Source organism: Rhamphochromis longiceps, linkage group LG19 (assembly GCF_057381845.1).
Source record: "Rhamphochromis longiceps isolate RC_006_pf linkage group LG19, R_longiceps_female_GT1.1, whole genome shotgun sequence".
NCBI lineage: Eukaryota > Metazoa > Chordata > Actinopteri > Cichliformes > Cichlidae > Rhamphochromis > Rhamphochromis longiceps.
In genome coordinates, this window is record NC_140575.1 from 13991383 (window position 1) to 14014630 (window position 23248).

Consider the following 23248-nt stretch of genomic DNA (forward strand, 5'->3'; position numbering starts at 1 on the left):
GGATGCTCGGGAGGTGGAGGAGGTGCGTGGACAGCACAGATCAAAGAAGCACTTGTAGATAAAGAGGGAAAAGATGGCTGATTAGAGACTTCTCATTTCTGAGGGATCCAACATATCTTTTAATGCACAAATTTGTTGCACAGTGGAGGCCTGTTCTCTGGAAACATGGGGCAGAATTTGCTCATCACGGTTTAACTGGGCCTCCTGCAAAGTTCACATAGACAGAACGCGTTTAATGGGACCCGAGCCCACTGAGTCCATCTTCTTCCAGAAGATTAGATTAGGTTAGATAAAACTTTATTAATCCCTCAGGTGGGTTCCTCTGGGAAATTCAGTTTCCAGTAGCACAGCACAAACAGAAGTTGCATGTTACAGAGTTGGAACACCAAATAAAGGGGAATGACGGAGTACAAATATAAGAATAAATATAGCATATATACACACATACACATATATAAATGTCACACAGTGGAAATTTCTATTTATCTTTTATATTGGTTTTATTCTGATTTTTAATGCTTATTTATAAGTGTAGTTTTTATTTGCATGATTTTATTCTGTTTGTATTGCATGTTTTTAGTGTGTTATTTGACATTGTTTTAATCCACTGTGGAATGGCTGGGCATGGGACAATTAGCTGACAGTGATCACCTGCTGAGGCATGGGTGTGTCCACAGGTGGCCTATCAGCTGTCTAAAGACCTCTTAAAAGGAAGCTAGCTAAGCACTGGAAGACAGAGGCCCCAGATGGAAACAGGAATGCATGAAGGCCATGTGAAAAAAAAAAAGAAAAAAAGTGCCGCATAACAAAAAGGACCACGTACTTAAGAAAGATAAGATACTTTATCATCATTATACAAGAATGTACAACGAAATAATAGTACACTGTCATGCACTGGATATGGACTTATTATGTAAGATGGGGGAATAGGTACCATATAATATAATATATTACCATATAATACTTACCAAAGTTACCATGACATTGTACTTACACAGTATAATTATGTCTTTGTTTCCTTTAAAAATCTGACTTGTTACCCCCCTTAGTATGCCTATACCTTTAAGGATGTGTAAGTAAATATAATTACATTGTAATTTCAAATTCCATTTAATTACAGGTCAATTACGCCCTCAGTCGGACTTGATTATACCCGGGTCAGTTTTGTAGTAACAACTTTTTTGACATGTGAGACAACAGGTGGTGTCCCCAGGATTGACCTGGAAAGTTATTTTCCATAGACAGTAGCCTGTTGCTCAGGCTTTACTTTCTTGCTTTGGCTATTCAAAGAAAAGAAAAGGCGCGGTTAGGACGCAACCAAGTGTCACATCTATGGGGGTGGGGCAGGTGCAGGATATCCTTTGCTTGCCGAGTACATTAAATCGAGAAAGCTAAACAATGTTTCGTGGTTAATGACAGTAAACACTTTTCTTTCATTATTATGATATGAGATGTGGGAGGGGTGTACAAGCTGGTTTGGTTATTCTGGAATTACACGCCACCTACCCCTCCTGCTCCCTCACGCATAAACGGGAAATACACCTGCAGTCAGCTGGCAAAGCAGAACACGTTCAAGATGGGGATGGTGTCGGCAGCCATGGGGATAAGTGAGTAACTTCATCAGATTATTTGTTAAAGGGTTGACTGGAAACAAACAAACACTGTAACCTGTAGGGCAGAGAGGAAATTGTGTTTATGTGTTTATCAGTAATCCGCGCACCTACTCAGCTGTTTTATTCCGGTTTGTGTCACCGGCACGTCAAAACTTTTAGCCTGTAAACGCGTTCGAGTAATCGGCAGTAAATATTCATGCGAGCCCTTCCTGAAGTTTTAGTTGTTTCTTTGTGGTTTTCATTTCCGTGGCTAAAATCTCACAAAGTCTCCGAGACACGTGAGGAGTTTAAAGTCATGGCACGCGAGGGATCTTTAATAATAATAATGGATTGGATTTATATAGCGCTTTTCAAGGTACCCAAAGCGCTTTACAATACCACTATTCATTCACTCTCACATTCACACACTGATGGAGGCAGCTACGGTTGTAGCCACAGCTGCCCTGGGGCAGACTGACAGAAGCGAGGCTGCCATATCGCGCCATCGGCCCCTCTGGCCAACACCAGTAGGCAAGCAGGGTAAAGTGTCTTGCCCACGGACACAACGACCAGGACAGAGAGCCCAGGGATCGAACCGGCGACCTTCCAGTTACAGATGCGAGTCCCAACCCCCTGAGCCACGGTTTAACACCCAACCACTCACCCACACCCGGAAAGGAGCGCAGAGCATAGTGTGTTAATCTGATTAATGTCAATGTTGTAATCTGCAAAGTTATTCTGTTAGTTCTGAAGTTCGTTGTGTCTAAACTTCAGGTATTGTCTGTAAACGTCGAACCTCCAGAGATTCATGAAAAAGAAAATAATCCATTTTCACGTGCACAATTATATTTTTATTTTAACTTTAAAACACTTTTTGTTGTCAGGTATTTTACTTCATCTTGGTGGTGCACACAAGTGCAACGTCACTCAGCGTGATCATGAGACAACATATAACATCCCAGATCTGTCTTATGCTCAGGGTCCAAGTGATTCCAGCTGCACATTCACCTGGTCCAACGCATCTGTAAGTAAACCGTACCAGAGCAGCTTCACGTATTCTGATGTGTAACAGTTACTACCAAGTCTTAACTTCACATTAGCGCTTCCATCAATATGTATGAAAATGCAGGTTACATGGGGTTGTACTTTATTTACGTGCAGCCTGGCTTGTTGTGATAGAATGTGGAGGGTTTGTGTTTCAGCAAACCGTGGTTGCAACTCACGTTAATAAAATGGAGCCGGTGACGATGAGCAGATTTGGCAAACTTGTCTCTTCCAAATGCATCGGCAACATGATCTTCAGTGGAACCTGCGTGACTGAGGTATCACTGTTTCCATGGCCAACAGTGGTCAGCATAATTAGAAACTCTAGTTTTGATGGGGGAGGTTTAGTTAACAGCAGAAATATAAACATGCTGAAATACTTAGAATACAACAATAAAAGTATTAATTTCAAATTAATACTTTTATTGTTGTATTCTAAGTAACAGCGTGTTGTTACTTAGTGTGAACAGCGTGTTCAAATTAATAATTTGAACACGCTGTTCTGCCAACCCCCAGAAAACATTTAATCATTATCCCGGTGTCTTTATTTTTTTCTTCATAGGGGACACCAAAGGACTATATGGCCAGCTGCACTGGTGAGTATCACTAACAGACTGAACACGTTTGACGAGCATTATTCTGAATATCTCCTTCTCTTATTTGCATTCTGTCATGTTTTTCCTCCATCTTTTAAGTCTAATGTGAACATCTAATATTCTTTTACAGTCACCTGCCTGCCAGAAAAAGAAGAAACAATAGGAGACAAAGGTGAAATAAAAATATCATTTTTTTTATATAGTCCAAAGTCTCTGGATCTCTATTAGAGACAATACAGCGGGGTTAAGTTAGAAGAATGTTTGGTAATTTTGATACTTGATGTTTACATGGAAATCCTAGCATCATGGATATTTACAAGAAATGGCCTTGCTGTGGAGCGTTACAGCATTTATTTGTGGCGTTATTATGACTGTAGTGCAACTGCATGCAGATTTCTCAAGACTGGTATTAAGCTCTGAGAAAATGCCTGTTTTTGTACCTTTGAACAAACTACTTGACCTTTTGAGATGATGTTAGATGTTGTTGGCTGTTTGTCTTTTCAGGAATGCCTCCTTCCCAGATCGGTGTCATTGTAGTAGCTTTCATTGTCCTGCTGGTGCTCGGCCTCGTGTGCTTCCTGTGCTACAAATATAGACTTTGGAGGTATTTATCTGACTGTAACAGCTGTATTTAATGACATGCTCATCCAATATGGTCTAACTAATGCTCTGTCTTTGATAGTAAATGCTGTGGCCAGACTGGAGGCATCTACCCTCGTGTGATGTTTAAGAAGGCTCCGCAAGCAAAAGCTGATGTGGAGACAGGAGGAGGATAGAGCAGCTTCTCGGTGCACGATAAATCTATAGCCATGCTTTCTCCGTCCTTTCCCCTGCATTACTTAAGTAGCAGTATGCTTGCATTAATATATCATCTCTGCGGGTTTGCTTTTCTGTATTTTGCCGGGCGGCTTTTTGGGACAAGACAGTTACAGAATGAAATCCATGTTACAGGATATTAGAGGCTTGATGTGCCAAACTCTAACATAAGAGTTCCTCCTTCCACACTGTTCAATTCAATTTTATTTGTATGAAAGCAAAATGGCAACAGTAGTTTGAGGCTCTTCTGTGGCCTCATCAATGCTAAAAAACGCTGTGACTGATGAAAGGTCATTGATTTCTTCCCACACAGACAAACCTCAGCTCAGTGTTAGAAACTGTATCCTGTTACAGCGTTGATCCCAGTGTTGATTGTAATTCCACTAGCTGTGAGCGATTGGTGCACAGGTGAAAAGTTCTCTGGGAAATTGTTAATGGACTGATTCTTATATAGCGCCTTTCTACTCTCCTGGAGTACTCAAAGCGCTATGAGCTGTGGAAGCTCTCAGACTCTTTGCTGCAATAATGCTAATAATATAATATAATATAATATAATATAATATAATATAATATAATATAATATAATATAATATAATATAATAACAATGATCCCCCCTACTTCCAGCCAGATCCCCCATGTTAGTGTTAATGATGTAAACCAGCTGTGGAAGCTCGGAGACTCGTAATGCAGCACCAGGGCGTGCACTTTCAGTGTCCTATAGCATTACAGCACATAGTACATATGCATACAACACTATAAATAGCTTATTATCTAAATGCTGCAAATATTTTTCTAATGTGGATGTTTCTTTATTTTTGCTTACTTATTTGTACTGTTTTCTTATTATATAACGTATATGTCATTAATTTAAAGGATTCCTCCTGTAATGTGTACTCTGTACCTGCATGGCCAGTCACTGTGAGTGTTTTTGTCCCAGATTATCCTTCTTGCTCTGTTTTTTTGCTTTATGTTCCCCTATTATGCTGAAAATGGATTAAAAACTGCTGATTAAAAACCTGAGTTGATTTTGTTTCTTTGCTTTGTTTCTTTTTTTTTTTTTTTAACATCATATCTGGTGACACCTTAGCATCCAGTGAAGGCTGGCGGAGGTGGGCAGCTGAGGTGGCGTGAGCAGCAGGTCCTTTGTGTTATAGCAGTCTGGAGGAGCTCAGGCACTAACTCCACTGTAACCCGACACTGCTCTTGTGCCTCTGCAGACATTCAAATACAAAGGTTGAGTCTTGTTCTCTGACTTTATTTGTTACTGACTGGGTGTAAAAAAGGTAAATAAACTGTACTTAGGTAATCCATACTGCATGCTTTACAGATTTACAAATTATCCCGGGGCTCAAGCATTATTTAAACTAGTCAGTCACAACATTAAAATCAATATAGTTACCAGATTATTACCTCTGGAAGTGTCATGTGAAGTCTGCCATCAGCACTGACAGGATAAAGGACAAACTCTGGATTCACATTGTGTGAAACATCAAAGGGGTTGTGCTTCTTTTTATCTGCCCCAGAGGCTCAAAAATCATCATGACTTTCACAGTGTTTTTATTTTTCCACTTCTTTTGTACCCCATGTGTTCACTTCCTTTACATTTTCCAGCTAACATCTCTTTGGGAAGCAACCTGTTGGTGCAAAAATGTAATTTTACACCAGTCCAAGTTTAAATTGGGTTCTTTGCTCAAATGTTTGTTATGTATAGACGCATCGCTAGGTCAGTGTCAAGATGCTTAATAAGCAGAAAAACATTCCTTCACGGACTGAAAATGGGTGAAAAAGCAGCCCACAGCCAAAGATAAGCTTCAGATATCCTGGAGAACTGTCGCTAAAGAGCACCTGAGCAGTGTCTGGTTTAAAACTTTTGCCATGTTGACATATTAATATTCACCACAACATGAAAATGGTTTCTGAAACCAGACATGACTATTCTGTGTTTATGCCCTTCCTGGAAACTGTATCTATGGTTGGTATCACAACAAGGGTCATGTGATTTATCAAAATATACATGAGTTCTGAGAAGTCCAGTCTGAGGTTTATGATTTCATAATAAGTGCACTTTCTTGTGTCCGTGTGTGATAAAGCAAATAATGCATGTGGGGAAATCCCAGTGAGATATGTTATTGTGATAACTAGACTGGAAAATGTACTTGTTTGCAGACTCCTTTATGTATTTAGACCAACAGTTTCTCCTCATTAATTTCCCCACTGAATTCCACTGTTAAGGCTTCTCTAGGACACCTCTGAAGTAATGTGACGTATGATTATTTGGTGATCTGCAAGAAGTGAAACTGTTAATCTTTTAAGGCTGTTTGGGGAGCTGTGCTCATACTGTGCAGACTGATTGGGCATGGGGGTTGTAGCAGTGCACCTTTGAGGTGTGGCTGATTGAAAGGTGGAGGCCTCTGGGGAAATTCTCTTAGTGTCTCGGGCTCTAGGAAACACTGCTACAATTAAGGCGTATCAACTACCCACAACAAGCCCTGCTGTTGTTATTGTAGCTGTTCTGAATCTGAGCCAGCAGGTTATATCTAAGAATACAAGTGAAACATGTGGTGTAATCTGTTTCACACAATGAAAAGCAAATAGCCCGGCGCAATCTGAGTAATCTGAGTAATATGGTGATTTAACTGTGAAGCTTTGCAGCGCAGTATAAACTATGCTGCCAAGATGTCAGCATGGATCCTATTCTTAATAAGAGTCTGGGTGGTTGCAAACGTCAAAGTATTGGCTCAAAACTTTCAGATGGTGCACCTGCAAAGTCATGTTTTATGGCTTCTTGCCAGATATTACATTAGCTGGGAATTTCCCGTAAATGGCAGCAGAGCTACACCCCTGTACACCAACTCAAAAACAGAAATTGCTTTTCAGTAAGACGACTCTATTCTTTCAGACTCTTTAAACTCTCTGTTCCCTCTTATTGCAGTTGCCCTCCTGTTTTGCGGTTTTACACGTTGGACCCACTGCCTGGCTCGTTCTCACCCAGGGTGATTTACAGTGTTGTGTTTTTGTGTTTGTGTCGCAGCCAGCTCTCGTGTGCTACTCACACACTCTTTTTTTTTTTCCTGACAGAACAATAGAAACGCCAAAGCCAATCTTAAGCCATATATGGTTTCATGAGCTGAGCTGAGTCTAGGTGGTGATTGGGTGACTATGTATCGACTGTTGTTGCACAGGGTACCGTAAATGAACTCTTTTAACCTTTTAAAGCTTATTACGGGAATTGGTGACGCTTCTAAAAATAGAAAGATCCCAGTAACTGTGAAATGACAGCAGGGGTCTGTCCAAATCACAATTGCTGACAAAAGAATCTGAACTAAACATCTGTCAGCAAGTACATTCAGTTTTCTGATAACATCTTGTTTTTGTGATGCACTTGAAAGCTTTCTTTCTAGTTGTTATTATTATTATTGAGGATGATGATGCCAATAATAACAACAATAATACTCTTATTTAATCATTTTTGTTGTCATTGCTTTACATTTACTGCCATGAATGTTTATAAACTTGTGATGATATAGGATCCTTGGCAGCTGCTGAAGGAGAGGAACATTGCGTTCAGGTCTGGCAACAGGGATTACTACACCACAGCCCGATCCAACCTGAAGAGAGGCATCAGAGAGGCAAAGGGGGACTATAGGAGGAGGATCGAGGACCATTTGAAGAGTAATACCAGCCGGCAGGTGTGGCAAGGCATCCAGCACCTAACCAACTATAAGATCAATCTCGGAGCTGCGGACGGTGACCTGGAGCTGGCAGAGGAGCTGAATATCTTCTTTGCCCGCTTTGAGACCAGGGTACCGGAGGTATTGGAGCCACAGCAGCAACACGCCACCCATAGCAGCACCACCCTCACCCTGGAAGAGCACGAGGTGAGGCGCATGCTGCAGGCTGTTAACCCGAGGAAGGCGGCGGGTCCTGATGGTGTGCCAGGTCGAATATTGAGGGATTGTGCAGGACAGCTGGCTGGGATCTTCACCAGGATTTTCAACAAATCCCTCGCACAGGCGACTGTCCCACTCTGCCTGAAGTCCTCCACCATAGTCCCCTTGCCTAAGAAACCCCACATCACCGGCCTGAATGACTACAGACCGGTGGCACTCACCCCAGTGGTAATGAAATGCTTTGAGAAGCTGGTCCGCAGACACATCACAGCAGCCCTGCCCCGCAGCCTGGATCCACACCAGTTTGCCTACAGAGCAAACCGATCCACGGAAGACGCTGTAGCCACAGCACTCCATGCTGCATTAACTCACCTGGAAGAGCATGGTAGCTATGTGCGGATGCTCTTCGTGGATTACTGCTCAGCTTTTAACACCATCCTTCCACACAAACTGGTGGCCAAGCTACAAGACCTGGGGCTTCCATACAGCACCTGCATGTGGATCAATAGCTTCCTCTCGGGCCGTAGACAGAGAGTCAGAGTTGGCCATCACACATCTTCAGCCCTGAGTCTCAGCACTGGCTCACCCCAGGGCTGTGTGCTCAGTCCACTGCTCTACTCTCTCTACACACACGACTGCACTCCTCGCCACCACAGCAACATCTTTGTGAAATTTGCAGATGACACCACAGTGGTGGGGCTCATTTCCAAGGGAGACGAGTCTACGTACAGAGACGAGGTGGAGCAGCTGACGTCATGGTGTAAGGCCAATAACCTCCTCCTCAACACTTCAAAAACCAAAGAACTCATAATAGACTTCAGAAGGAAAAAGGCAGAGATCCAACCACTATTCATAAATGGGGACTGTGTAGAAAGGGTGGCAAGCTTCCGCTTCCTGGGAGTCAATATAGAGGAGAACCTTTCCTGGAGTGTGAACACCTCCGAGCTGCTGAAAAAGGCCCAACAGAGACTGTACTTCCTGAGAATTCTCAGGAGGAATAACATCACACAGAGACTGCTGGTGTCCTTCTACAGAGCCACCATTGAGAGTGTTCTAACTTACTGCATATGCATCTGGTACACTAGCTGCACAGGGGCTCAGAGGAAAGCACTCCAAGGGATCATTAACACCGCCCAAAAGATCACTGGCTGCCCTCTCCCCACACTGGAAGTTCTACACAACGCCCACTGTTTTAAAAAGGCCCAAAACATCATAAAAGACACCTCACATCCTGGCCACTCCCTGTTCGAACTGTTGCCCTCAGGCAGACGGTACAGGGCAATCAGAGCAAGGACTAATAGACTCAAACACAGCTGTTATCCAACTGCAATAACACATCTGAATACTACAAAAAAATGTCCATCACGCCACTCTTGTGTTAATCTATGCACGGTCTGAAGCATGTGTGTGGGAATGTATGTGAATGTTTTACTGTTATATCTTATTAGTATTTTAAGTATTCTATCTATTTTATTTATTGAATTTTATTGTTTTATTTATATTTTGATATTGCTAGGGATGATGCAATGATCGGGGACCATTCTTAATTTCGTTGTTCTCATGACAATGACAATAAAGTTTCTGATTCTGATTCTGATTGTCTGATAATCATCTACATGTTTGTAAACTATGTGTTTCTGCCAATGGGTCATGTACAGGAAGTAAAGCCCTGTGACATCACATCATTGCTTTTTTGCTGATACATCACTGGGTGTATATACACATTTATAGTGTGTATATAAACTCACTGGCCACTTTAATAGGTATAGATATATACAGGTTGTGTTGACCATGTCTACACACATTAGCATCTTTATTTGCATTAATAAGCAGTTGAACACATGCTGGCCGTGTTTGTTTTTTTTGTATAGCATCCAAAGCCGTGTTTGTTAGGTTAACACAGGGGTCTCCAACCTCCAGGCCCAGAGTCACCTCAGATCAGCTCCATCAAAATGGAGGAAAAAACAGAGCCTTGTGTTTTCTTTGTATGTAAGCCTTACATGGGGTATGAGGTTTCCTGTGGATTTGTTCTATAAACAAAAAACATAGCAGGTGAAATTTCCTCTGAACTTCCAGAACTTCCTTCTTTCCCTTTCACATTGTTTCCAGCATCGTTGATCTCACCATCTCACTTTCACCACGTCAACTGTTGTCAGTATTGTTTAGCTTTTGCTCTGTTTAGGAAACGGCAGCTGTGCTGTCTGGAAATTCTGCTCTTCATGCATCACTGTACAAAAAAGTGTTTTAGTGAGGGGAAATGTGGGTGCTGCCTCGGGCTCGGTGGTGCTACGGGGCGTTGTCAGTGGGGGGAAGTGGGCCTCCTTCCTTCTCCTTCTGGGATATGCAGCTAATGCAGAGATGTTTGGGATCTCAGCCTATTAGAGTTCATGCACAAGCCATACCTGACAATACAATATGATGCCTCCAGACATCCAGACAAGATAAAAGTTATGAGTCTAAAGGGTGGAGGACTTTTCTTCTGAGTCCTTAAATGTTTATTTCTTACAGAAAGACAAAAGCCAGTGTTTTTATTAACCATTCATCCATATTTTATGCATGTTTGTTGAGACACTGACTGACTTTTCTTAAGAAGTCTGTTTTATCTGTTTGATAAAAGGTTTATTAAATGGAAGATTTTTTTTAATCCACTTTAATATACACTAAAAAAGGGGAATAATCTTTCTTCAGTATATGTCATTACCGTATGTAGTGGTTTTACTGGCCCATTTGGGAATATAAAAGGAAGCAAATTAAGTTTGACACCCCAATTTGAGGGCCCATCGCTGGAATAAGCTGCAGCTTACCCTGCAAACCTGAGCTGGACAAGCAGTTAAGTGGATAGATGGATGGATGTTTTAGGTGTAGTTTGTGGAAGAATAGGTTCCAGTGGGGGGGATTTTGGAGAGCTGGCACTTTAGGTGCTTTGCGCTTCTTCTCCAGCGCTCCTGGACTCTTTCTGTCCTGCATGGCGTCCACTCTCACTGGTTTGCACTGTGGCAATTCAGGGATGGAAGGAGGGTCTAGATGTGTAGCATCCACCTGAACACAAGATCTGAGATTTCTCAGAAGAACATTACGGCGTGATTATTTGCTTACTTGACTTGATTTGATTGACTTGATTATTTTGCTCTTCCTGTCCTTTCTCCCAGAGCTCTGGTTTCTTCCGCCACCACAAGAATTAATTAGCTCATCAACCAGCTCTCTCTCACACACGGGATCTGAATTTTAGTATTTAGCCCTATTTAATCCTTCCAAGTTGAATTAACCTCATCTGCATCATCTTCAGTCACCACAGCGTGATTTACCACCAAAGGGTTTCTCAGAAGTCGAGCCTTGTGAGTTGATGTGTCCATGTATGGCAAACAATGCATGTGTAAAATTTCCAGTAAGATTAAGTAGGTTTACTGTAGGTCAGACCACAAAACCATTCAGACCACAAGCTGGTTTAAAGGTAAGGCTTCTGGGAACCGTTCTTAGCACCTTCAGCTCTTTGTTGTCTTCTTTGAACCCTCCTGAGTTGCTTTCATTTCAGTTTAAGAATCATTTGGACTTTTGAAATTCAAGGGGTTGAGGGCTTGATGAACAGCTTAAAATAACATCCATAACATCCACCCAGCAGAAAGTTGCACTGCTATGAAATTATTCACTCACATTCTTCACTAAGTCAGGAGGAGTTTAAGTCATGAGATTAAGCTGCACAAAAAGTTACTAATACTATGAGTAACAGAGAGAGTGTATAAACATTTGTGGCGTGACTGGTTTCCCAGAAAACAAAGAGGAAGTAATGACAAACAGAAGGAGCCTTGGTGATGCAATTACATTACATTAGAGCACTCTCAGCCTGATAGTAAACAATGGCTCCGAGCACACTGCTCATCACACATAATCAAACACAACAGCTTAGAGGTGAAGCTCTCTGTGTACATTATAGGGCACACCATAGATTTGTGCATTAGCATAGATCCTGTCAGGCATCATATGCACAGCAGTTGTGTGCTGCACAGTAGCAGCTTGTATCACATGAAACAGTCTGATTTCCCAGATGGGGCACCACTTACATCAAAGTCAGTCATGTGAGTTTTTGCTCACATTTTGCTGCCACACTTACACCCTAATCAAAAACAAAAGCCAAAGGAGAACTCTTTGTACTTGCACTGTACCACATGTATGACTCTCTTGGCTTAAACTTTAATGTATAGATTCATAAAATTACAGAAAACTCGCTGGCAATTTGATCCTGTAATTTTAAAACAGTAAATAGTGACCAAATGTTTTCTGTTACTAACAATTAAAAAACAAATTCTGCCATTTAATGTTTTGTTTTTTGTTTTATTTCTTTAACTCGCACAGTGAGTCAATGTGACTGAACTATAGAGTAACCCCAGTGTAGACGTCAGACATCAGTCTGGGTGATGATTGGGTGATTGCATAAAATCTGTTGTAAGTAAGGTGAAGAGGGTGTGATGTGTCTCAACCAGTGGGGCATAAACAGGAAGTAATCGTCTGTCGCACATGAGCAGATCAGTACTTTCCAGGTTTTATATTCACACAATTATGTTGTGTGGGTAGTATACAGCCACAGGTCATGCTGCTTTCTCTCTGTTTGTTCATCAAACGTCTGAATCTGCCACGCACCAACACAGACTCAACACCTGACTGAAAAGCAAACTGTAAAGATGTAATGTGATGTTAATCCAGTGACTCAAAATGATTCATGCTGTTTAACTTTGAATATCACAAAGAATATCAAGTTTCTCATAGTAAGCAGACAAGTATGAAAACAAAAGATTTTTATTTTTGTTAAAGAAGGTTAACACAAAAATGCTGGATTCGAGGACCAGACATGATGAATGTCACTGCATTCACTGATTGAACTGCTTGAAGTTTTTCCAAAGGAAAAATGTTTATTCATGGGTAAAGATGGATTTTCTTCTTGTCTGCAGGTAAATCAGCAGTACAATAGAAGTAAAGCTTTTTGCTTTTTAGTATAATTTTGATGATAGTGATCGCTTATATTTTCTGCTCACGATTCCCTCCAAGAGCAGCCAATACTGTTCTGTGAAATCACACTCTGGAATTTGTCCTGAGGTTTGAAAATCCTGGTCCTTCTGTGGGGGCTGGGAAAGTTTCCAAATTGTGTAACACTTTTCACATCTTCACCTCATATACTTCTTTGACTTGCCACTAATTGACTGGCAGCCATTCACTAACCATTGATTTAGGAATCATTTCTACAGCAACTGCCATCAACCATCAGCAACCACTCACCAGCAGTTTAACAGGGACTACAGATTATTCCTTAGTGGTTGACAGATGGTTGCAGACTGCTTTCTAGGCCTGCATTTGGGGCCTTGGCTTTTGTTTGATGAAATTATGCTTGACTGACTCTTTTAGCATCCATTTAGCATTTCATTATGTTTTGTGAGATACTTTTGTTTGGTGGTAGAAAATTAAACAGCGAGAGTCAAACATAGTCCAACCAGGAGCACAGCTGCAGAACCTGCAAAACAGTCATATTAGAAAGAAACTGTACACATAATGTACATGGGCACTATGTAGATAGAGGTACATCTAAATTAATTCCAGTATCATAAGCTTTGTAATCCCAAACCCCAAAATAAATGCAAGCTAGAACCTAAATAAGGACATGTCCCAAATTTCCCCTGGCAATGTCACAGAATAAAGGTCTAATTATTATTATAATTGTAATTAAAATATTAATTAATTCATTATTAAAGTTTTTAAATCAAAAAATAAATATAAGTAATTAACACATTTTAAAAACATAAATAAAGTTAAAGTTATTTGAAGAAAGTTTAAATTCTTGCAACCGGAAGTTTGAACTGAACAGTCCGCCAACCCATTAAGGTCGACTGTTCCCTGTCGCCTGTTAAACACCTGCACGCGGGAGTGAAGGAAGGAAGTAGGGCGGGAGGTGAGAGCTTCAGCGGGTGAGTTTGGTTTGATATTAAAGCCGTTAAATTTAGTTGTTTTAAAAAAAATAAAATAAAAAAACCCGTTACTGAGTCTCTCAGACGGGCAGCGTACCGCTCTCATCCGCTCCTCTGGTTCTCGGCGTCCGCTCTGGGGTCTCGGTGTTGCTCGAACGGGTAGCGGACTTGGCAGCTAAGTGTGTTAATAGCTAATGTTAGCTTTAAGCCATGTAATAAACTAAGCTTTTATAAATCAGCTACCATTATTTATGGGAACTATTTTTAAGTAATATTAAAAAAGTTCTCTTACCTTAAATACACCCGAGGTGTAGTAATCATGAAGTGTCAGAAATGTTTGCCTGCCATCCGCGATAGCTACAAACATCATTGATTCAGACTTACAGAAGTCATAATTTAGTTTTATTTAATTTTGTTGGTGGTATTCGCTGTGTGAAATTTTATTATGTAATGCAGTCATATTCTAAGGTTGAAATATTTTAGCGTTTTCGGTATTTGGTCTTTAAATTTAAAGTGATTGACTCAGTGTAAATGCGCCTTATTACCTTAATGGGTCAAAATAAGTCCTTTGCCACAAGTGAGTACACACGTTGTTATTTTTGTTTGTTTTTTGGCAGGTTATCGTTTTGATTTTATTGTATTAATACTGGTAATTGTTATATTTATGAAGGTAGAGCTAGTTTTTTTTTATTATTGCTATTAATACAATTCAAATGGGGAGTAAAATATCTGCATAGTTGTGGTTTGACCAAATTGTATGTGAAAAGACTGAATGAGATGATTTGATGTGACTTTGATTTCTCAGTGTGGGCCTTGGTAGAGCTTTCCCTCTACACCAGGGGTGGGGAACTTCAGACCTCAATGGCTGGTGTCCTGCAGGTTTTAGATGTGTTCTTGATCCGAAACGGCTGATTCAAATGGGTAAATTACCTCCTTAACATGTCTTACCTTCTCCACATGCCCAGTAATGAACAAATCATTGGCTTCAGGTCTGCTGACCCAGGGTGATATTGAAAACCTTGAGGCCTGGAGTTCCCCCACCCCTGCTCCACACCAATAGTGTTTCCATTTTTTTGTTTTTTGTTTTTTGTTTGCACATAAATTTAAAAAATATGATCTCAATAATAATCTAAATGGTAAATGGCCTGTATTTATATAGCGCTTTACTAGTCCCTAAGGACTCCAAAGCTCTATACACATCCAGTCATCCACCCATTCACAGACTAATCTAAGAGCTCACTAATGGCATTTGTGGCTAGGACTTGTTAAGCTCTCCAAAGGATGACTGGAGCTTCATGTGTCTTGCTCAGTATTCAATAAGCATGGATTAAATATGAATCAGGGCAGAGTATGATGATGTCTGCATTAACATAGAGCCAAAGCTTTTTTTTTTTTTTTTTTTTTTTTTTTAAACAAAACAATAAAAATGCTAATTCATAAACTAAAACTTAAGTCTGAATCTTTTTGGTAACTTTAAATGCATGTTCAGTAACTCAGTTTGGGAAATCCTGAAATATCATCATCCAGATTCAGTGGGAAAAGCTTTTAATCACTTATCCAAATGGCGACTTCAGTCTCAGCTGACTGCAGGTTTCCTCAAGCTTATAAACGGTACAGCTGTATACTGACATGCCTGCAGTCAGCTGAGACTGAGGAAGTTACTTGGATGAGTGATGAAATATTTCTCCCCCTGGAAAGGCTGCATCCAGATGAACAGAATAAACTTGCTGAGTTTCTAAAAACCTAGAACTTACAAAAAAAGAGGAAAAAATGAAAGAAATTTCCATGGAACAGTGTAATCTTTATTTTCTGTGCTTTTCAACATGCGCCCTTGACTTGATGTAAACACAGAGGCGTACATTTTTTCTCTTCCCTTAAACTGAAGGAATAGGAATCCAGGACACATTCATCACGAGCACAGAAAAGGACATGGCGCAAAGAATCCACAGTGAGTCTTGGGGAAATGCTGTTGACACGCAGGAGTTCATATTCTTCCAAGAGTTGTATAGTGTTGCCCATTAATGCATTAAGGAGAAAAAAAAAAGATGTTAATCTGATATAAACTTCTGTTTGAACAATTATTTAATGACTAAAAAAAAGAAAATGGTGCTTTTCCCGTTCTTTTTCCAATAGACCTAGATGACAAATATCCCACAAATATATTCAGAAGACTCAGTCCACCCATATTTGACCAGTTGAAACCTTTTTCTGTCTGTCCAGGGATCATCAGTTGTGACCAAAAAGCTGATGTACACCAGTTGAGACGGCTTTCTAAGCCATTTATTAATTTTAAGATTAAGATCATTAACAACAGCACAAATAAAAGAAAACTGCATGAATCCAGTCCTGATGACTGTTATGTGACCCCATTAAAAAAGCCCTTTGATCCAAAGGCTTTGTCCCCTGACCTGGGGTGTTTTGTGGAATGTTACAGCACTCCTGTGAAACAGGAATTGGCATCCCCTTTTTCCACATTGAATCCTGAACTGACAGCTAAGACGCAAGATGTTGGGAGTGAAATAAAAGAAAGTGTGAGCTCTCAGCTGCTCTCAAAAGATGCAAAATATGGGCCTTCCACAGAAAGAGGAGGATCTCTCGAAAAAGAGACCAAAGCACAAGATCTGATGCATGAGAGGGTTTTAAATCCTTCACCGACATTTGACTGTGACGTGGATGACATCTTGTGTCTCAATCCCGATAGCCCTTTAAGATTTTTGGAAGATGAAGACGGCTACATGAGTCGCAGTTGCCAAATCTTTCAAGATGGGCTGTTTCCCGTTGCTGGACTCACTGTGGCAGAAGAACCAGCAGATGAGGTGAAGAGGGAAACGTGTCTCAGTGTAAAAGACGTGGAAGAGGATAAAGGCTATATATCGCTTTCGTTTATCAATGAAAATAAAGAGGCCGAGTTGGTGAACTCCAAACAGCTTACAACTAACTCAGCCAAGGGTGACTATCATCCCCAAACTTCATCTGACCCACGGGTACATGAACAAACTGCAACCTCTGGATGCCTTACCGTCACAGTAGACAACCTGATCCCAAGTAGTTGCGAACCTCTCTTGGAGCACGTGAACACTAATTGTTTGGAAAGTTGTAAATTGGAGGGGGTGTGGGATATCGGTCCTCCAATATTTGAATCCTCTATGTGCCACAGCGAAACGGACAAATTGAAAGCAGAGCAGAGCTGTCAGGTGTTGGAGGAGGTGCAGGAAAATGTGACTGAGCCTGTCCAAAGCACACTGAAGAAAGAAGACACTGCTGTGGAAACCAGCTATGAAGCCACTCTTCCCCTCAAAGTACAGGTATGTTACCTCAGCCTTTATCTTATTTGCCTGGATTACTTTTTAAATATAAATATCAACTGTAATATTGGGGATCACTTACGTAAATCTTGGACATTACACAAATTGCCCTTTTGACTTTTTTTTTCTCAGGTTAAATCCAAAGTACAGAACTCAAACAGAAGCACCCCGGACAGCAGTGTTGTTTCTGTCCCAAAGACGGAGGCGACAAAGCCCATCAGAACCCTTCAGCCTGGCAAGAGCGCCTCTCAGAGGTATTGTAGTAATCACTGCCACCACTAGAGGGAGCTATGTTACTGTAACTCACACATTTTCTTTCTTTTTTTTTTTTTTTTCATGGCTTTGTGATGTCAAGGTTGTCTGTATCTGCCTTATTGTTTTTTTTTTTTTTTTTTTTTTTCTTGCAGCTTAATGTATCTTTTCTTAGCTGAGCAGGCTTTGTGTTTATAGTTTCATAATTTCATGATTGACAAGATTAGATTGAACTTGGTGTTTTTATTTTCCTTTAGATCCATGGTCTTCGGCAGTGAATTACAGTGGGAGCAGGAAAAGGAGCTCTATGTGCATTCAGTTGTCAGTCATATGTATGAGAATCCAGGAGTCAGTAATGGTAAGAAGCTGACCTAGTGTCTGCGCAAAGAGAATGGAGCACTCTGATATCTAAATTATCAGGCCTTTCTCCTGTTTACTGTTTTGTTATGCATTCCTTTTTAAAATATCCATTAATTTACACATTATATAGATTTATTAGAACATGATTTTGAGAAGGAACACCAGAGAACAGTTTTTAAATTTCAGCACAATACAGCTTATTTTTTACATTTTAAGCTCTGTCTACAGTACTGTGGAGGAGTGTAGTATAGACATTTTAAAACAAACAAATGAAACAAACTAAAAATACTTAAACTATGCAGGGTAAAGACATTTGTTTCCTCCAGGTGTCACAACTGAGCTCCGGAGTTTGATGAGCTGTGTATCAGCAGGCGTGAAAAGCAGCGAGTGGCAGCATCCCTCTGACCTCACCCGCAGGTACATCGCGCTCTCTGCAGTTCTTTATAACTATGTTGAAGTCTCACTTTCAAGCAATCATTTGGCAGATCTGAGGAATGATGCAAAGCAAGATTAATGGGTTAACTAGATGTTTCATGCAGGTTCAGTGTTATGAAGGTGGCTTTTCTTCCTGGTTGGATGAGCATAGTAAATTATGCTGAATGGATACACTTGTCAGGAGCAGGTTATGTTTACTTGCATGCTGGGGCAGCAGGTTGAAGGGTTCCAACAGGGTCCATAAACTGATCTGCAAGGGCAGTAAAACTGTGGGGATGGAGCTAGACTTTGAGTCAAAGTTGAGGACAATGCTGGACACTTCCTCCAACCCACTCAATGACGTGCTGGCCAGTCACATGAGCAGGTTTGGTGAGAGTCTGAGAATACCTAAATGCACAACTGAACAACACAGGAAATCATTCCTGCCTGTGGCTGCCTCATGGTACAATCCCTCAATGTAAAGCACAAGTTCAATTCACTTATTTTTTACAGTGCCAGATCACAAGAACAGTCATCTCAAGGCACTTTATATTGTAAATTAAAATTTGTATTGTTTTGTAGTCCCTTCAATAATACAACAGAGAACAAAAAAAGTTAAAAACCTCCAGCAACTACACACTGCAGTAGTTGCACACCTGTACTATCTGCACATCCTCTGCAGAGGGGAAAAATAAAATACAGTAAGAGGGCACCTCAGTGTCAACCCTGTATATTTAACTTGTGTGATATACTCGGATGTTTTTAATTAAAGCTATTTTCTGCCTAAACACACAGCGCTGCTGCTGCAGGAATTTGCATGTGTTCAGTTGGTGATGCAAAAAACTCATGTTTTTGTACTTTATCCCAGGTTAACTCAGTTTAAAGTTTCATAGGTTTAATTTCTGTCGAAATAAGCAGCAGCACTTAAAGTAACTTTATTAAGTCATGAAGTATTACCCTCATCTTATTTATAGCAACAGTTATTGCCTGTGGGAGACATTTATTGTCTTGTTTTTAATAATTAATGTTATTTATGAGATTTATGTGTGGCATATTTGCCTGTTGATTTTATTCATTCTTTTTATTTAATTTTTATCATTATTTTGTGTTATAAGAACTTACTAAAGACTCCAGGGTTAAAAGACCAGCATGTAGTGGAGCGCCGGGAGCAGCCTGCCTAAGACAACAGAATGCTGATAATCACTGCCATGACACCCATTTTGTTGATGTTGAACTTCATAGTTACGCCGTCTTCTGCCCTTATTTTCAGAAATTACTGGAGACACTTTGGGCCAGCAGCAGCACTGATGACCCTGGATGAATGGCAGGCCAAGAACTGTCTGATGCACAAGCGCTTCGATAAGATACCAAAGATCTTTGAAAGGAGTCCGTGTCCGTAAACTCAGCTTTGTGGTTTATAGACGCGTCAGGAAAAACTACACTTTCAAGACATATTTGTGTATATGTATATATTTGAGTATTTAGGTTTTCTTTCTGGCTTTTTGATTTACTTTTCTTTCAAATGCATGCACGTTCCTCCTAATTTAAAAACTTATGCATGTTTTCAGTGATTTTGTTTTGTGAAAGTCTGAATCACTGAAGAATGTCTTAAACTTGAATTACTGACTTGGATTTTTGGATTTTAGGTATTTGCTACTTCATATTTGTCTCATGTTTACTCTGCATATGGTTAGTTTTTACTCCTTTGCTGTAAAAGCCTGATGGGAGCACCCTGAGGGTGGGCGGCCAGGACCACCAGAGTGTGTGAATGTGAAAACTCGAGGTGATGTCGGATTTTCAAATTTATACCACAGGTTAATTTACTAAAACTCTCAGGTGACGTTGAATCTCACTGACCTCGGGGACAGAGGTGAAGTTTTCTTAATCTTTTGGAAAATTCAAATAGAGAAAGAAGTCCTCTAAGATTTTCAAAAGCATACCATTGGTGGATCTACTAGGAGGCTGGGGTTGGCACTCGTGGCTGCCAGTGTTTTACATGTGTTCCTGTTAATCGGTCTCCTCTCTGGGGTTGTAACGCAGCAGACAACAGACTTCCAATCCAATAACAATGAGACTCAATTTCTATCTTTGCTCTTTGTTTTTGGACCTTTTGTTTTTGTGCGTCTTTTATTGCACTTAATTTTTACTTTACAGTAGCGATGATTTGTTACTATGTCAGTTTTACTTACCAAGTAACAAAGAAGCATCTGCACTTTCTAGGTACTGTTCTTTGAAATATTTACTCAGCGTTGGTGTAAATATTTAAAGATTTTGCTCAGTAACTAAAAATTATGAACATGGTTATATTGTTGCATTAAACGTTCTTTTTCCATGGCTGATTCTTACTGTCGTCTTTGGCCATTTATTTAAAAAAAAAATATAATAATCATAATCAGACAAATTTAAATACAGTCCAGTGTCAGGACTCTAATTGTATTTTTCCCCCATATATTTTTAATTAAAAAGTTGTGTTTTACAATACAAACATACATTTGAACACCCTCACATTCACACACCCATCCATACATCAAACCTGCCTACATCATATTCAAATGTACAAATAAGCATAGTTCTCACAGTAATACGAGGAATTTGGGTAAACGAGGTTCTCCCCTCTTTTCCTTCTTTCTCATAAACATCCTTCACCTCCCTAAAATATCCATATATGGCTTCCACATATTCACAAAGTGCCACTGTTTGCCCATGGCAGTATATGTTAGTCTTTCCAGGCCTAGAGAGTATTTCCTTCTTCCAGAGTCCCATGGAGGGAGCATCCATACTCCCCCAACAGTGCAATGGCTTTTGTGGCTTGAAGTAGTCCATAGTCCAGTAATTTCGTCGGTTTTTTTCCGGTTGTTTAAATTCCCTTGGATATATTCCAAGTACACAGAGTTTACCCTTGAAAGGGATTTTTACCTTAAACACTTCAGACAGACATTTGATATCTTTCCAAAATTCCTGGATTTTAGGACATTCCCATAGACAAAGGAGAAGAGTTCCTTTTTCAACTAAACATTTAGTAAAGATGTCTGGAATATCATTGGACACATGATGGAACTTGGCGGGTGTTATATAGGTTCTCGTGAGCCCTTTATATTGCAGGAGTTTAAAGTGTGTGTTTATTGTTTGTTTTTGTGCTTTTAAGCAAGCCTGGTTCTAGTCATTTTCATCCGTCCTCCTGGATCTTAAGTCTCCAAGCATCCAGGTTATCTGCTGCTGAGTCTGTGGAGGAAAGCATCAATAAATGATATATATATATTATCTATATATATTATCAATAAATGATAATATATATAGAGAGGAAACCTTTCCCTTTTGTATTCTTAAAGCATGCCTCTTCTGTTTTTGTTAATGGTGGAAGTTCAGCAATCTTTTGCAGTTTTGATGACAAATAATTTTTCAATTGTAAATATTTAAAAAAGTGCTTTGGGCGTATTATTAAATACTTCTTACATAACTGATCAAATGTGAGCAACCTGCTATCTGCATATAAGTCTTTAACTTTTTGAATTCCTTTATTTTTCCATATTTTAAATCCTCCATTTTTACCAGGAGTAAATGTTTCATTTCCCCTAATAGGGGTGAATTGCAAAAGCGATGGAGGATCATCCACATGTTTATGTGCTGCATGCCAAATTATAATTGTATTTTTCAAGAAAGGGTTCTTTGTATTCTTTTTTTAACATCTTAGTGTCTGAAGGATGTAGAAAAGTGTGTAAGGGAAGATCTGAAACAGATTCTTGCTCAATGTCAACCCAGGCTGGGAGGTGTTGTTGGGCAAAAATAATTGGTGGCTGATGTTAGTTGGGCACGGAAACTCTAACCAATGGTTTAGCGTTTCCGTGACCTTTTCTACAAGGGGAACATAATTTGAGGTTCTTTGATATACCTTTATTAGTCCCACAAGGGGATGTCCTTGAGGCTTGAGGTGATCCTAGTGCCTAAATATTTAAAGCCTGCTTTAGTTGTTTTAAATGGCCACAACAGGCCTTCTTCTTTCTTCCTCATTAAGAAACATTAACTCTGATTTAGAATTTTTAATTTTGTATCCTGAAAATTCTCCATTTTTTTTAATCAACGTTACTAAATTAGGGATACTATCTTTCAGATTAGTCAAAAAATATAATATTATCTGCAAATAAAGAAATTAAATGGTCTCTTCCTCCTCCTCCTGATAAATGATATTCCTGTATTTGCTCTCACAGCGATGGCCAGAGGTTCTATTGCGAACACAAAATGAATTGGTGACAGAGGGCAGCCCTACCTGGTTGACTGCTGTAGATTAAAGGGTTTTGATATTTTATTATTAGTTAAAACTTGTGCTTTCGGGTTTGTATACAATAACCGGATCCATTTCAGAAATGTTTCACCCAGTCCATATTTGTGGAGCACCTGTAAGAGATGGTTGCATGGATCCAGTGATAACAGCACAGTGTCTTACTATTGTTTTTCTCATAAAGTACATTATGTTATTATAGCCTTGTCTCGTTTTAACAAAACCTTGTTGACCATCTATTATCAAATTAGGCACACATTCATCTGGTCTCCCAGAGAGTGCTTTACACAAAATCTTTGTATCACATCCCATAAGACCAATTCCCCTATAAGAGGAGCATTCAGTCGGAGGCTTATTTGGCTTCAATAAAAGGGACTCTAATTATATTTAAATCCAGAATATACACTTACAGTTATAAAATTAAGCATCAGTTGATCAGTTGGAGCTTTCCTCAGATCCTCCCCCCCCCCCCCCCCCCCCGCAGAAAGAATCTGATTTGTACCAGTAGATGTAAATTATAATAGTAGTTAAAATTGCTTCCATCATTTTTGATAATTTGCACTGGTTCATCATTTAAAATAGTTTTTTTTAGGGGTTATAATTTTGCTTTTCCTTTTTCCTTTTTCACATGCAGCTTTGTATTGGGTGGTTGAGATTTATCGATCCATAATGGTGCACTCTCGCTTAAAATATTCATATAACACTAATTGAATAGAATAAATCAGTCTGCAGGTTTTGCCCCTGCACATTA

At 39.9% G+C, this 23248-nt stretch overlaps 2 protein-coding genes across 2 annotated transcripts; both read left to right on the top strand.

Annotated features, from left to right (window-relative positions):
• The first annotated feature begins 1451 nt into the window (after positions 1–1451).
• On the top strand, positions 1452–5050 carry LOC146646401 (uncharacterized). The gene is made up of 7 exons (XM_085391327.1): positions 1452–1607; positions 2477–2616; positions 2795–2914; positions 3199–3232; positions 3363–3404; positions 3737–3836; positions 3915–5050. The coding sequence occupies exons 1-7, from the start codon at positions 1577–1579 to the stop codon at positions 4006–4008; spliced, it is 561 nt and encodes a 186-aa protein (XP_085247453.1). The 5' UTR covers positions 1452–1576; the 3' UTR covers positions 4009–5050.
• An 8745-nt stretch (positions 5051–13795) lies between these two features.
• LOC146646402 (uncharacterized) lies at positions 13796–20545 on the top strand. The gene is made up of 7 exons (XM_085391765.1): positions 13796–13890; positions 15776–15838; positions 16111–17195; positions 17328–17449; positions 17705–17805; positions 18134–18224; positions 19492–20545. Exons 2-7 carry the CDS (start codon positions 15820–15822, stop codon positions 19619–19621), a joined length of 1548 nt encoding a protein of 515 aa, XP_085247891.1. The 5' UTR covers positions 13796–13890; positions 15776–15819; the 3' UTR covers positions 19622–20545.
• Positions 20546–23248: the final 2703 nt, after the last annotated feature.

Excerpts from the sequence above, each read along its gene's own strand:
- LOC146646402 (XM_085391765.1), top strand. Across the intron at positions 17,450-17,704 it reads GGCAAGAGCGCCTCTCAGAG|ATCCATGGTCTTCGGCAGTG; the intron begins GTATTGTAGTAA and ends ATTTTCCTTTAG. Across the intron at positions 18,225-19,491 it reads CCCTCTGACCTCACCCGCAG|AAATTACTGGAGACACTTTG; the intron begins GTACATCGCGCT and ends CCTTATTTTCAG.
- LOC146646401 (XM_085391327.1), top strand. The coding sequence starts at position 1,577 with ATGGGGATGGTGTCGGCAGCCATGGGGATAA. Across the intron at positions 2,915-3,198 it reads GTGGAACCTGCGTGACTGAG|GGGACACCAAAGGACTATAT; the intron begins GTATCACTGTTT and ends TTTTCTTCATAG. Across the intron at positions 3,405-3,736 it reads AGAAACAATAGGAGACAAAG|GAATGCCTCCTTCCCAGATC; the intron begins GTGAAATAAAAA and ends TTGTCTTTTCAG.